Source organism: Camelus dromedarius, chromosome X (genome assembly GCF_036321535.1).
Source record: "Camelus dromedarius isolate mCamDro1 chromosome X, mCamDro1.pat, whole genome shotgun sequence".
NCBI classification, from domain to species: Eukaryota; Metazoa; Chordata; class Mammalia; order Artiodactyla; family Camelidae; genus Camelus; species Camelus dromedarius.
In genome coordinates this window covers 11537492-11552372 of record NC_087472.1, presented here as the reverse complement: position 1 = coordinate 11552372, position 14881 = coordinate 11537492, and the positions used below count along the sequence as shown (strand labels likewise).

General features: G+C 37.7%; 1 protein-coding gene across 8 annotated transcripts in view; it reads right to left on the bottom strand.

Moving 5' to 3' along the window:
• The window catches only part of MCF2 (MCF.2 cell line derived transforming sequence), a 54722-nt gene that overhangs the window by 15501 nt on the left and 24340 nt on the right, over positions 1–14881 (bottom strand). For all 8 annotated transcript variants that reach the window (XM_031446483.2, XM_064483270.1, XM_064483269.1 and 5 more), the window contains 8 exons: positions 12290–12327; positions 9875–9963; positions 8694–8760; positions 7849–7964; positions 7664–7733; positions 5793–5885; positions 1725–1817; positions 778–903 (listed from right to left, as the gene is read on the bottom strand). In XM_031446483.2, coding sequence (XP_031302343.2) covers positions 778–903; positions 1725–1817; positions 5793–5885; positions 7664–7733; positions 7849–7964; positions 8694–8760; positions 9875–9963; positions 12290–12327 — 692 coding nt within the window. The remainder of the gene's footprint in view (positions 1–777; positions 904–1724; positions 1818–5792; positions 5886–7663; positions 7734–7848; positions 7965–8693; positions 8761–9874; positions 9964–12289; positions 12328–14881) is intronic.

Below are 14881 nucleotides of genomic sequence, written 5' to 3'. Positions count from 1 at the left end.
CAATATCTTGTAGTAACCTATAATGGAAAAGAATATGAAAAGGAGTGTGTGTGCATATATATATATATATATATATATATATATATATATATATATATATTTAAACTGAATCACTATGCTGGACATCAGAAATTAACACAGCATTGTAAACAAACTATACTTCAATTAAAAAAATAATAATAAATTTTTTAAACAGTAGTAAAAAAAAAAATCCTGGGGGGAGGGTATAGCTCAGTGATAGAGCACATGCCTAGCATGTACAAGCTCTCAGGTTCAATTCCCAGTACGTCAGTTAAAATAAAAATAACAGTAATAAGTAAATAAATAATTAAATAAATCTAATTACCACCCCCCGCAAAAAACAAACAACATATTAAAAAAAAAATCCTTATTGGCAAATGACGTCACCCAGTCCAAGTTTCCCCACTGGGTGGAGCTAAGTCTAAAGATTTGATCTTTTTCTTCCCTATCTACCCTGGACTGGGGCAAAGAGCAATAATGGGACCATATGTCTCCTTAGAATAGACCCAAACATTCCGTCAAGCGGGATTTCCCAGGGTCTGCACTTGGGGGTTAGGCACAAGGGGAATGTCATAAAGCCATTCGGCTGCTGATCTGAAGCCAGTTTTCCACTCAGCATAAGCAACAATGCTGACATTCAGATCCTTCATTTGTCTGCCTCTAACTTCTTATTTCTCATTTGGTTCCAGGAGAGGAAGAAAGGAATGTTAAGATGCTTACCCTGTAAAACTGCAACAATCATTAAAATCTACTTACAATATAGCCATTGATTGCGATCTGATGCATAGAGTCATTGACTGACTTCAGTAAATCCAGCATCGTGTCAAGTGCCTCCTTTAACTGTACAGATCCTTCGCAGTCTTTGCTATATTTTAATAGCTCCTGTAATTAGATTTCAAGAACTAAACTTAATATCAGGCTGATATCAATAGCTGGATAAAATGAATATATTTTCGGCTAATATGCTTTCAAGGAGGAATCCAAAGATAATGTCACTTTTTCGAGTAATTTCTTTCACATGTTATTTGTCACATCAAAACTGTATTTAATAACAACGTCAGAAACGGGAGGAGAAAGAGAACAGTGACTGAATCATATAAAGCAAAGGGCATGCGATGCTTCTGGAGCTGAAGAACAATCATTAGGACACATGAGAGATTTGTTCTTAAAGCAATTACACATTTTTTTTTTGGTCCTCCATATAGAGCACTTCGTTTTATTCATTATGCATATACCACAGAACATTGTGAAAATCTGTTTTAAAACAAGCTATGTTGTGTTTATACTTAATGTTGCATTTTAGTAATCTTTTCACATTACTGAGGGGTATGCAATCTTCATTTTTCGTTGAGCAGACCCATGGGAAATACAGTCTCAAAACGGTAAGAAACATTTGTTCAGTTCTTAGCAACAGGAGAAGTTCTGCAGTCAACGTTACACATACATCAATGTAACTTGTATGGATCATTAAATAGCTAAAAAGACTGCATGTTCTCAGCTTTACACCTCTACCTCCGGCTCCTGCACTGCCCCGGGAACCAAAGGACCACACTGCAGTGACTCTACTGCTAAATCCAGACCTCCCAGTCATTGAGCCTACCTATTTCTAGTGCTTCCAAGTCACTTGCTTCGTTCTTAAGGGTTTTGCCACAGCTGACTCAAAAAAGTAAGGAAGGAACGAAACAAACGCTTCATGTAATTACCTTCAACAGTAACTGATATTTAGTGATGCGTTGCACTGGTTTCAATAAATAGGAGTCCAGACCAAGTCTGTGTTTTAATTTTCTTTGACATTCCTGGCATTAAAATAGAATTATCAATAAATTTAAATTAAAACATATCCCTATGAAAACACCAAATATTCATTGATTAGACCCGATGCATGCATGCTTCTTACATCTCAAGGAAAATTTACCAGAAAAATCGCTGTTATATATGGTATAGAAATTTTAAGAGGCAGTATATTCGAAAAACTATAGTAAATATTCTTTCCAGGACTTGAGAGGCAGAAAATCGCAAAATTTCAATGACTAAAAAGTTTCTACATATAAACTCACAATGATGTGGAATGCTTAAAAGGTAAGAAAGCAATGAATGACCGGTTAACATAACTAAAAAGTTCTTCAGTGTATCCAAGAAAAGTAACAAAAGGCTCAGCTCCACAGGCCAAGACCCAGAAAAGAAATAGGTTGTACTGAATATAAATCAGACTGGGTAGGAGAAGTTTTTTTAATGTCACAAGAAAAATTACAGCCCTTATCAACTGGTGCTATATTTCATCTGATTATTGGCTCACTGCCACTATAAATATAACTGTCATGACTTTGGGTCCTGGGAACATTGTCGGCTCCATAATTAGGGCAAGACGGAGCTGCTTAGGATGAAATGTGCATATGGACGTGCAGAACACAAAGGGAAGGGGAGAGGATATACGTATGTGAGATCCAGGACCCTCTGTGTATGGATAAAATCCAATACATAATCAAATTCAATTGTCAACTTATCATTAAAAATGGTAGCCTGATACATGTATTTAGCTCTCCCCACTCAAGAAACCCAACTAAAATGATGGAAAAGTTATTTTTACAAGGAAAAACCTAAAGTCACAAAGATGAGAGAGGAAAAAACATTGACAAAATTTGGAAACCAGAAGAGGGAAAAATCAAGGAACAACTCAATTTATCTTATAGAACACTTTTCCTTGCCCTCCATGAAGACTCCAGGATTACCGGCATCAAGTACCTCTGAAAGTTGGAGATGAAGGTTGGCTTTGAAAAAAGATGATTCTTGAACGATTGTGTAAGAAGTAATTAGATGCTGTACACCAGAAATTGACACATTATAACTAACTATACTTCAATAAAAATAAATAAATAAATAAAATCACCTCAAAAAGAAAGAGAAGCAATTAGACACTAACAAGTGTTGGTAGGGGTGCGGCATCATCAGGCTCCTTGCACACTGCTGGTGGGAATGTCAAACGGTGCAGCAACTTTGGAAAATAATCCAACAGTTGTTCAAAAAGTTAAAGAGTGATCGTATGACCTAGCAAGTTCATACCCAGCTATATGGCCAAGAGCAATGAAAATGATGTCCATGCAACAACTTGTACACAAAAGGTAGAGGCAACCCAAATGTTCATCAACTGATGAATGGGTTAATAAAATGTGAAATATTCCCACAGTGGAATATTACTAGGCCATAAAATGGAAAGAAGTTCTGACACAGCTACAACATGGATGAACTGTGGAAACATTATGCTGGGTGAAAGGGCCAGACACAGAAGATCACATATTTTAGGATTCCACTCACATGAAACGTTCAGAACAGGCAAATCCGTAGTGACAGAAAGTAGCTCAGTGATTGCAGAGGGCTACAAGGCTTAGGGGAAAATGGGGGGTGGGTGATGAAAATGTTCTTAAATTGATAGTGGTGATGGTTGCACAAGGTTGTGAATATAGTAAAACTACTGAATTGTACATTTTTAAAGGGTGAATTCTGTGTTATTTTAACCATATCTCAATAAAGCTGTTACCAAAAAAAAAATTAAATGAGCATTAAAATCTAAAAAAAGAAACAGCAGCAGTGACCACAAGCATCTTAGACAGCCATGCCGCTATGCACAGCTGGGTGGCTGCCTCCCCGCTCCCATAGCTGAAGAATAGATGTTTATCTGAAAAGAGTAAAACAGAGGGCCGTTGGACTAGGGAATACCAGGTCCAGTTGAGGGCAGAGTACCATACTGAAAGCAAAGAGATTGCTTGAGTATTTATGTATCAACTTAGAGACTCTGAGCCTTTTCCCCCGACTTGTCTACCAGAACACTGGTAGTCAGATCCTCACTCTCCAGGTAGCAGGGTGGAGAATCTGACCAGCCTGAGTGAAAAGACCTAAAGATACAGGAATTGGGGATCCCCCAAGCACAAATTACCCAACAGTGAAGACCATGGTCAAAAAGCCCACATACACACAGGAAACCTCCAATGAACTTTTTAGTGCTTATTCTCAATGTAAGTGGACAACCAAATATCACTAGACTTTTGAGGACAGTGACAGAAACAAAATGAAAAAAAAAAAAGAAAAAAAGAAAAAAAGAAAAGAAAAGCAATATGAAGAAAACACAGAAACTCTGCAGGGAAGAGAAAACTGTTTTTAGTGGGAAAAACCTATTGTTATTATCCTCATATAGCTAAGTCAAGATACTGAACTTATTAAACAAAAACATGTTTCTACTGAAGGGAACAGAGAACAAAAAAGAGTAGAGGCTCTTCAAAATTAAAAACATGATGGCAGAAACAAAACCCTCAACAGATGGACTGGAACATAAATCCCAGAAAACAGATCAAGAAGACAAAGAGCCAGAAAATAAAAAGAAAAGATAATTAAAGGACTGATCCAGAATATCCAACATCCATACAATAGAGATTCCAGAAAGAAAGACTAGAGAAAATTGTCTGGAGAAAATCAAAGGAAAAAAATTCAAGTAAATTTGGACAAGAAGTCCCAAATTTAAAGGGATCACCACAAGACTAGGATAATGGCACAGCACTGTGAAATTTCTGAACCCTGAGGATAAAAGAAGTTCCCATAAAGCTTTCAGAGAGAGGATAAAAACTAGGTCACATGCAAGGGAACAAAAATCAAAATGGCATCAGATTTCTCAACAGCAACACTGAAAGCTAGAAGACAATGGAGCAAATACCTTCAAAAATTCTGAGGGAAATTATTTCTCACATAGATTTCTATACCCAGCCAAGCTAGCAATCAAATGTTAGGGTAGAATAAAGACATTTGTGGACATGCAAGCTCTCAAAAACGTTTACCTATCATGCACAGTTTCTCAGTAAAACTACTGGAGGATGTATTCCACCAAACAAGAGAATAAAATAAGGAAGAGAAAGATACGGCCCCTAGGAAACAGGAGAGTCTATGCAAGAGACAGGTGAACAGACTGCCCAAAATGATTTTCACCAACATCCCAAGATGGCAGCTGCACAACAGGCCTAGCGAGTCTAGATGAGCAGGGCAGAAGATTCCAGGAGAGATTTATTCAAGATGACATGCAGAGAAAATATAATGCTTAGATGTACTAAGAAGAGGTTGATGTAACTCTCACAACTGGGAGAGTTTGGGATAGAGATAAGTACCCAGAAAATTAAGTGAGTGAAAAAGACAATTGTAAGAAAAACAAAAGGGAGGGAAGGGGGAGGGGATAGCGCAAGTGGTAGAGCCCATGCTTAACATGCCGAGGTCCTGGGTTCAATCCTCAGTACCTCCTCCAAAGAATAAATAAGTAAACCAAAAAATAAATAAGTAAAACTAATTACCTTCCCCCCTTCAAAAAAAAAAAAAAAAGGGAGGGAAAAGCAATCACCTTATTCCACATGATTCATCTGAGCACAGAAATCACATACTCAATAATTTAACACTGTTATACAATATAACTATATTGACTATTTGGAGGAAAAGAAGTACGTGTGTGGATGTGGTGGGGGAAAGAAAGAAAGCTAAAGCCTCATCTCCCATGGTGGAAGCAGCAACATAGGCATATTTGGCGACATGGAGGTAAATACCAAAAGAAGTCACTCAAAGAGCAGAGCATAGTTGTCTCTGAGGAACAGCACGTATGTTTGTGTGTGTTTGGGGGAGGGTTGGATTGTTTAATCTACACATATATATAACTTACTTAAAGCAGAAAATACATTTATGAATAAGAAATATCCCAGTATCTTCCAGAAAGAGTATGTCCAATACCTGAATAATTACTATACCTGGAAAAAGGCGCATTCTGAATACTTCTTCCAAATTGTCTCTGATCTGGGCTTATTCTGACAATATTTTGCATACATTTGAAAATCATCTTTCTGTGATAAAAAGAAAATTCAAATGTATTACCAATTTGTGAACATGTACTTTTCTTCTCAAGAAAGAAAGGTTGGGCAGGAGTGAGTGTAGCCAAGCATTACTGGGAGTGTGCCTAAAGGGCCTGTCACACTAGCAGCTGGTCAGAAGCCCTCTTTATAGTCCAAAGATAGCATCCCCATCAGACCAGGTAGAGGGACACCTAATTATCTGAGTAATTTCAGAACTTCCACTTACCAAGTCTGAGTTAGAGGGAGAAAAGCCTTCTCTGAACAAGACTACTTTTTTCATTACTATGAGCTAAATACCAAGAAATATGCTCTTAGTCTCTGGATTACCTAGTGAATGAATTTATAGCTAACTTCCCAGGTCCTTGGTTCACCACTGCAGCATCATCATTGTACTATAACCCTGCTAGGCATCTGCCCATTCGATTCTCTCTCCCTGGAATCATCTTTATTTGACCTTCATCTAATAGGCTACCTCCTACTCATTCATTGACGTCATCTCATGAGTCATCTCTTCTATAAAACCATCATTTATATGTCCAGTCTATGCAAGATGCACCTCTTCCTGGCTCCTATAGGACCCTCTGTACATCTCTAATATAGCACAACTCACACTGTACACAACGTATTCCCTGTTTTTCTATATGAGTAGTCTCAGTATCCCACATTGCCTAGCACAGTGCTTGGCACATAGTAGGGGTTCAGTAGATGGCAGTCGAATGAATGAACATATCACCAGGCATTTATTAAACCACACCAGTTGCCAAGAACTCTGCTGACCTTATTAGAAATACAAAGATATATAGGACATGGACCCTGCCTCAATGAGTTTTCTATCTAGTTGGAGAAAGGATTCATGAATACACGTAAAGATGCTTAGTAAATATGAAATTCCCAGTGAGTAGCACAGACATTCAGTACTGCCGGAGTTCAAAGGAAAGAGGGACTGCTGTGGCTTAGGGAAGTCAGGGAAGAATCTGGCTACAGTTTAAATGCGTTTTAAGTCAAGATATGTTGAGAAAGGTTCTTCCTTATCCTTATTATCCTCTCACTCCATAAACACTTTCGGAGATAAGCTATCTCCTTGGAAGCTTTCAGTGATCACCTCTATCAAATTGACTCTCAAATCAAGACAGGACTGATTTTTCGGAAAGGAGAGGAACTAGGTAAGCAGAGAACATTCTGAGAGAAAACTAATGGAGGAGAGTATGACGACAGAGCCTGGGAAGTCAACTGACTAAGTGCACTCTTGGGACATGGAGAAACGAGCCTCCCTGAATGACCTCGTAGAATAAAAAGAACAGACAGCTCCCAGTTTTGCAAAGACCCTGTGATAGATGCCTTGGTGTCTGAAAGCCAGACTACGTTTGATTCAAAGACTTTACATGTAATAGAGAGGAATACCAAGGCATGTCTTAGGCTGAAAATTAACCAAGCCAAGAATTGGTTGTGCTAAGATGATCCCAACTCTCACATCCTCACATCCAGCATGGTCCTTGGGCTCCTGGGATCACCCAGGGGTCACTGGTCACAAGCTGAGCCATTGAAGCGTTTGGTACCACAGAATACAATGGCCATTTGCATGCTCAAATACTCCATTTCTGTAACAAAACTTGGTTTAGCATTAAATACTTGTGGAGTGATGTGTCTCCTCCAAAAACATAAAGACATAAAAAAATAATGCCCACCTTATCTCTAAATCTGTTCCTATAACATTAACTGCTATTTTGGTGGCCCATATTTATATATTTTTAAATAATCATTGAACTAACCCTCTCCAGGAAACAAGGTCCCACACGTTCTGGAGCATCAATGCAATTTTCCAGACTGCTCATGAAAATGCTGTAAAAATTTCAAAGGAAAAAATGATATAATTTTATGTGAAATATACTAAATTGGTCAATAACCCTTTAAATTATAATCGTGAAAAAGAAAATTCAATTCAGCAATTACATACTTGTTATGGAATTCATATATTTCTGCCATATTTCCAAAGAGAACATCCTTTTTATTTCTCAGGAGAGGTGGCATAAGATCAAACATCTCTGGATTATCCATCTCCGCTCTGTAGCCCTACCCAAAATAAATACATTTATTCATTTAAAAAATATTCATATTAACATTTGGTTGGGCCACCAAAGGTATAGGTTCAGCAGAATGTATAGGAGATTAATGGGTGAAGTTTCTGTAATTATAACATTCAAATCTTCTAGCTCCCAAAGTTATCCACTATTATTATTATTATTATTATTATTATTATTATTATTATTATTATTATTATTATTATTAGACAGCAGGACAAAGAAGTCAAGGTGCTCCACTCAGAACATTCATGGAAGACAGTATGAGTACAGAGCCTGGGAAGTCAATTTAGAATGAAGTGACAGTTCTTTGGCCTTTAGGGTAGCTTATGGTGTAGGAAATAGAAACCACGTATGAAAATTTATATTATAGGTCATTAACTTCTCCTTAAACAGGCAATAAGTGTTTGGGTTTTCTTTTTCAGAACAAATGAGTATTATGACATTTGTATCAAATGAATGTTTTTCTCCCATGTTTAGTGCTTTACATCACAATCTCTAAATAGCACCCTGGGAATAATTATAACAATCTGCTGTATTCCTAAGAGAATGGCTTATCTCTTTCATAATAAATTCTGAACCCACAATTCTCACTGCTGAGGGAGAACCCGAACATGCACATTTATCAAACAATCAAGGAAGGAGACCAAAAGAGAAGTCTGCCCTCAGCACTTCCTAATTGATGCAGGAAAAGACGGAAAATACAATCACAGTCACTTACCAACAAAACCGTAAACAGCTCCCGAACATACACCCTCTCTGTCTGTATCAGCTCATTTAGGACGTGGCTAAAATATAAGGACCATATTTGTTGGTTATTTCATGGCTTTAGAATCGTATTGCAACGTTTCAGTTATCATTATAAACAGTCTAAGATGAAAGTTGTTAATGCAGGGGAACTACCAATGGTTCTGGTTTTATCATCAAAATATAAAATCAATTCTACGGTTTCTAGAATAAGTACCACCCACAAGACTTTTAAAAATATATTTAAAATAAAGGGGATTGGGGTTCAGGAGTTATTTTTAAATTAAAAAAAATTTTTCAGTTTCAACTCACTAAGCTTAAGAATCAATTTACTAAAAACTCACAAAAATCTATTCCTGAAAATCTGGGGAATATTTTTTAGACAGCACAGTCTCTATGCTGTAGTTCCTTCTCACTTTTACTCTCAGAAAAAAAAAATAGCATTTTAGGCAAAATATTTCCTTTTTCCCAGTAATGTTCTGAAATTTTCCGAGACATCATGTGGATTTCTTACACTGGTTTTCCCAATATACTTAAGTTTCTGTAGTAATATTGTTTACTGTCTCTTTAAAATAAAATATATTTTCCTTCCAATGTGATTTCCAACTGACATCATATTTAAAATTTGCTTCCTCTCTCCTCAGTAGAAGTAACCCATTTCATTTAACTTCTACCTTGGGCCTCTTTTTTAATGTTTATACTTTTAAGCATTAACATTTAACAATCTTTGAATATATATATGTAACTTGCTCCAAAATACTGGTAACTAACTCAAAAGTCTGTGATATAAAATTTAAAAGGCCAATGTTCTTATGTGTGGAATACTAACATAATAATATAAAAATGAACAAGATAACAGCATCTATCAAATAACATTATATATCGACATAATCTTTTGTAGTTTTTGAAACACTGTCCCACTCACTCTTGCCTCAGAGAAGACTAAGAGTCTGAAAAGGTCTAGTTAATTTCAAGTCACATAAACAGAGAACAGGTGGGCCAGGCCTAAATCCGGGACACCTCATCTAGTACCCTTTCCATCACACCCAGGAGAACCCCATTCTGTGAACTCAAAATTCCAAGCACGTTTGCCTTGAAGACTGACTCAAAGCTGGTAGATGTGTGTATGGGTGTATGTTAATAAGTAAAAGATACTTCTTTAAAACATCCAAGCTATTGTCATTGTCCAAACTGGAGGACTGAGCAGAACTTCTCTTCTCCCGACAATCATGCACCACTTCAATCTGAAATGAAAATAAAAGTGCAATTAGCATCCATGTGAGTATAGTTCTTCTCCATGGATACCTAGCTCAAATCAAGATTTATGTATGTTCTAACTGTATAGGAGAAACTGAAAAATAACACTACAATTATGATTTTTTCAGAAATAACTTTGATATGTACTAGTTAAAAAATCATTTTTGTTGCCTAAGAGGACAGATTTAAGCTACTCATTAGAATTTAGTTTATATGTTAAGTAATGTTTCATTTCTTTAGCACTCCAGGGAAATGAGGTTAGTTCATAAAAAGTTGGTTGTCCAGATAACTAAAGTTTATTCACTGAGGAACCAAAATGGCTTTTTAACCTTACTGATAGTTGATGGAAACCTGGCTAGAAAATATGACTTGAATCCTCGAATTCTTTAACCAAGGACACACAGTATCACTGACCCTTTTCCCAGTGACTCAGCAACAGCATCATAAACAATGATACACTCCAGGGCTAACAAGAACTGCGTAGAACTATCTGTCGTGTCTTGAAATGGCTGTAACGTGTTCATCTCACTCTGCTCTCTGCCCCACGTCAGCTGTTGCTGCAAGTGACCTCTCTGATCCTAAACTGCTGCCTTAGTTTGCAGACTCGAAAGGACTTGGACAGCCCTACTGAGTCAGCTGCATGAGATCTGTGATGGTTATTTGCTCTTCAGAAGCATATACTAGGGATCTTGGTTGTCCTGGACAGCTGAGCTTGCAAAAAGCTTAACCTCCAGGTAATGTAGTGTTACTTCATGACAACTAGAACTGAAACTCAAGTACAGGATCTAGCGGCTAAAACCATCTCCACAAAATATGACCTCTTTATTACTGAAAAGAACAAACATTCATTGACTGCTTTCTGTATACTGTGCAGTCGCTGTCCTAGGTGCTTAACACACATCATTATATCTGATCCTCTCGGCAATGTAGCAAGCGATGGCACGCTTATCCCCATCCTCATTTTACAGACGGGAAAACTGACGATCAAGATAGTCAGCCACCATTATCATGCTCCCTCTTTATAACTGTGCTTTGATTTCTGTCTGCTCAATGTACCAAGTGTTATCATCATTTTAAATAAGTATAATTAAGACTGAAAATCTTGTATCCTCCACTTATCAGATAGGTATGCGCCATGTACTCCTAACAGGGTTCTGAAATACAAGTTTGGAAAGTTGTGAAACATAATATTTTTAAATGCCTAAGGATTGTGCCAGTTGACTTGAATTGGAAGAATATGTGCATTTTGGAACTTGGTTTACCAGCTAGAGATCTCACAAAGACAATGTACAGTACAGTCTCCTATATTCTTTCCCCCAGGGATATGCAAATGAATAAAAACACACAGCAGGATATTAAGGTAGTCATGACTGGAAACCTGAACCAAAAGACATGTCAGACCATGGAATTTGGCAGTCAGCCTGTTGCCTGCTTGAAACCAGCAGTCGTGGCTGTACAACGTGATGACCAGACGTGGCATGTCAGTGTAGGGCATTCACTAGCCTGCTAATAACTGGACAAAACACTTAGAACATCACTGTGTACCACATAACTTTCAAAGTACTTCACAAATATTACATTCTTTTATCTTTATACTAACTCCATACTAAGGGTGTTTTATTATTACCTCCATTTTATAGATAAGAAAACTGAGTTCCAGAGAACTTACCCAAGGTCATACAGCCAGTAAGTGATGGAGCCCAGATAAAAAGCCAGGCAGTCTAGCTCTACAATCTATATCACATGCTACACTGCCCCTTGGAGATGTGTTCTTGTCCTTCTTCACCATCAAAAACACACAAAGAAAATGTACGGTGCCACAGTTATGAAGAGGCTACTCTCTGCAGATACCAGAATATCATGGATAACTGAGGACTCGTGAATCAATCAATAAATGAATAGATGTCTTTTTTGAGCCCAGAGTATAATCCATTAGACCCTGTCCTTTGTCCATGCTTCATCCTCGTATCCTAAGGACTGGAATCACTTACGAAAGAAATCTCCTTTTGTAGAAAGGTGTAACGCTATTTACGCTAATTGAAGTGGGGGCAGGAAAGAGAAGCTGGAACTCATATGAAATGTTCTACAGAAATTATTCGGAACTTGAGCCAAGACTTGACAAACTGCTCATATATCTGGGGACATGCCAGTACTGCAATTAGCCACAGTGCAGCCGCAGCTTTTTCTTTTAGATTAAATAGGCTTTCAAATGTACAATATTGGTTTAGTGAATTAAAAATACAGTTTTAGCCTCTATCCCAATTCTGCAACTACAGCAATAAAGCCCATTTTGAATTAATTAATGATATTTACTTTTAAGTTGCTCTGATTTTGTCTCCAAGTCTTCTTCCCTGGTAGAGAAATATGAAAGAATTTCAAACTAGAATTAAAATCAACACTTTAAATAAAAATACGTGCATTATCTCTTAAATACTTAAAAAGATGTTAATATTCCAACATCTTTATATTAGTATTTTTAACTCACACTATACATAACAGATGATTGGTTAGACTTATCTATATGATTCCAACTTCTTATACAGCATGATTTTGCTAGGTATTCACCCATTCTCTCACCCATCAAACATTTGCAGGATTACTGAGCTAGCATGAAGCTAGGTGTTAGTATCTATGATTATTTGCAGATGTAGTGTTCATTCTCATACACAAGCATTTAATCAGATTGTAGCTCACTGATTATTTTGATTCTGAATCCAAAAGAGTTTTGAAAAAAATCTCAACTAATAATTACAGCATCTAACATTTATTTGGCACTCACTACATGCCGGGCACTATTCTAAGCCCTACACGTGCGTTTTCTTTTTTAACCTTCAAATCAACCCCAAGAGAAGTACTCCTTCTATCCCCATTTTATCGGTAAGTAACCAACGTTACTATCTTGTCCAGGAAGCGGAAGTGGTATCCAAATCCGTAGAGTCTACCGTCCCAATACGTGTTTCTAACTACGACACAGAACAAAATGTCGGCAGCATATTAAAATGCTAAAACAAAACCAAATAAAACAAAAGAACTTCATCAAAATTCCAAGCTTTCACCTTTCGCTTCTTCCTGTGTAATCTTTCTTTTTCTTTCTGTTCTGTTTACAAAGGGTGAGCCCCTGGATTATTAAGCAAGACCTCCAAAGCCCAGGGCATGGTCCAGGCAAAGACTAGGTCATTTAAGTCCCTAATGGAAAGGGTGCCACCCACTCAGCCTACATGGATCTCTTCTCCCCACAGAAGGAACAGACTTTCCTCCTCAGTGGGAAACACTGCAAGGCCCACCCAGGGACAGGCTCTGCTGTTAAGTTCTCTAAATCTTATCCTTCCCTTTCATTTATTTAAAAGCATACTCTATATAGGAATGGTAACTTCATATAATATATATGTAAATGTATAAATACAAATTAGACTCAGTGGCAATTACCATATAAAATCAACTTCTCAATAAATACCGGTGTCTATCACTTTGAAGAAACTTGATATACAGAGATCCAAAGCTATTTATAAAAGTAACTTAGGGGGCTTTATTAATTAGCTTGACTAATTAAGTCTTTGTAAGTACATTAAGAGATGAAAAAGGAATATCACAACTTAGGAGGAACGCATCTTTTCTGCAAAGCAAGTCAGATGTATTCATTCTTTTCACAACGAGAATATATAGAAAATTATCAAGCACCTATACTGTCCGCTAAGCTCCATGTGTGGGGCTGGGGATACAAACATGATCTGCACAACATCCCTGCTCTTACAGAGCTTACAGTCTAGCAAGAGAGACGGAAAACAGGCAATTGCGCTAAAGCTGAGAAGAAATGAAGGGGGGCTGGGTATCACATAGCATGAACACCTGACCAAACTGGGGTGCAGGGGAGGAGAGGCAGGAAGGAAAAGCTCACGTGAAGGAAGTGGCCCAGAAAGAGGAAACCTAACTGCAGAGTGGGAGCTAAGCTCAGGGAGAAGGGAGAGCGAAGGGCACAGTGCTCCAGACAGAGCGCAGGATGTGGAAAGTCCAAAAGGCAAGACAACTAGGAGCATGTGAGAAGGGAAAGCGGGAAGCAGGGAGACTGTTGCAGTTGTCAAGGCAACAGATGGTGTTAGCTTGGATTCGGGACGCAGCACTGAGGGCTAGCAGGGGGCTTGGAAAGAAATAGATTTTTTGACTGATTAAGAGGTGGGACGTGAGAGAGAAAGGGGAGCCAAAGGCCCAGGCTTGGGCAACTGGAGGAATCACGGTGCTATTCACTGAGATGAGGAGGTTTGCAGAAGAAATGCATCAGTTTCGGGAACCCTGAGACTGAGCTGCTCACGGGAAATTCAGGGAGGCAAACGGTAAATGCAGACTCTGAAGTATGGGAGAAAGATCTAGACTGGAGCTACAGATTTAGGGGCTTGAATCACACTTTAACCCTCACAATGTCCTACCATAACTTCCCTCGGTATTAAATGTTAATTCCACAAGTATTTATTACATCCTGCTAGGTTTCAGGCACTGTGCTAGACGTAAGATTCTACTTGATGCAAGTTAATAAAAATAAACAAACAAAAACAACAACTGAAAAAATCAGTTTGACTTATTTTATAAAAAATTAACACCAATGTTTTGGTTTGAGCAAATCTTATATATTTGGCTTAGCAATTAAAAATCTTGAAGGATTATTTGGAACTGATTGTTATAATCCCTATTACTCACAGACCAATGAGGTGAAATGAACAATATCTGTAGCATAAATAATGCTCTGATTTAATTTAGAAAGCATGATGGATAGCAGATAAAATCATTTCTCCATCCTTGTCATTGATTCAGTAAGCCGCCTTCTTCCTCATAAATATATTAGGCAGTTCTAAATTGAGGCAAATGCAAGCTACTCCCAACAAATAGTTTTACTGTGGGTGACACAGAGCCTCT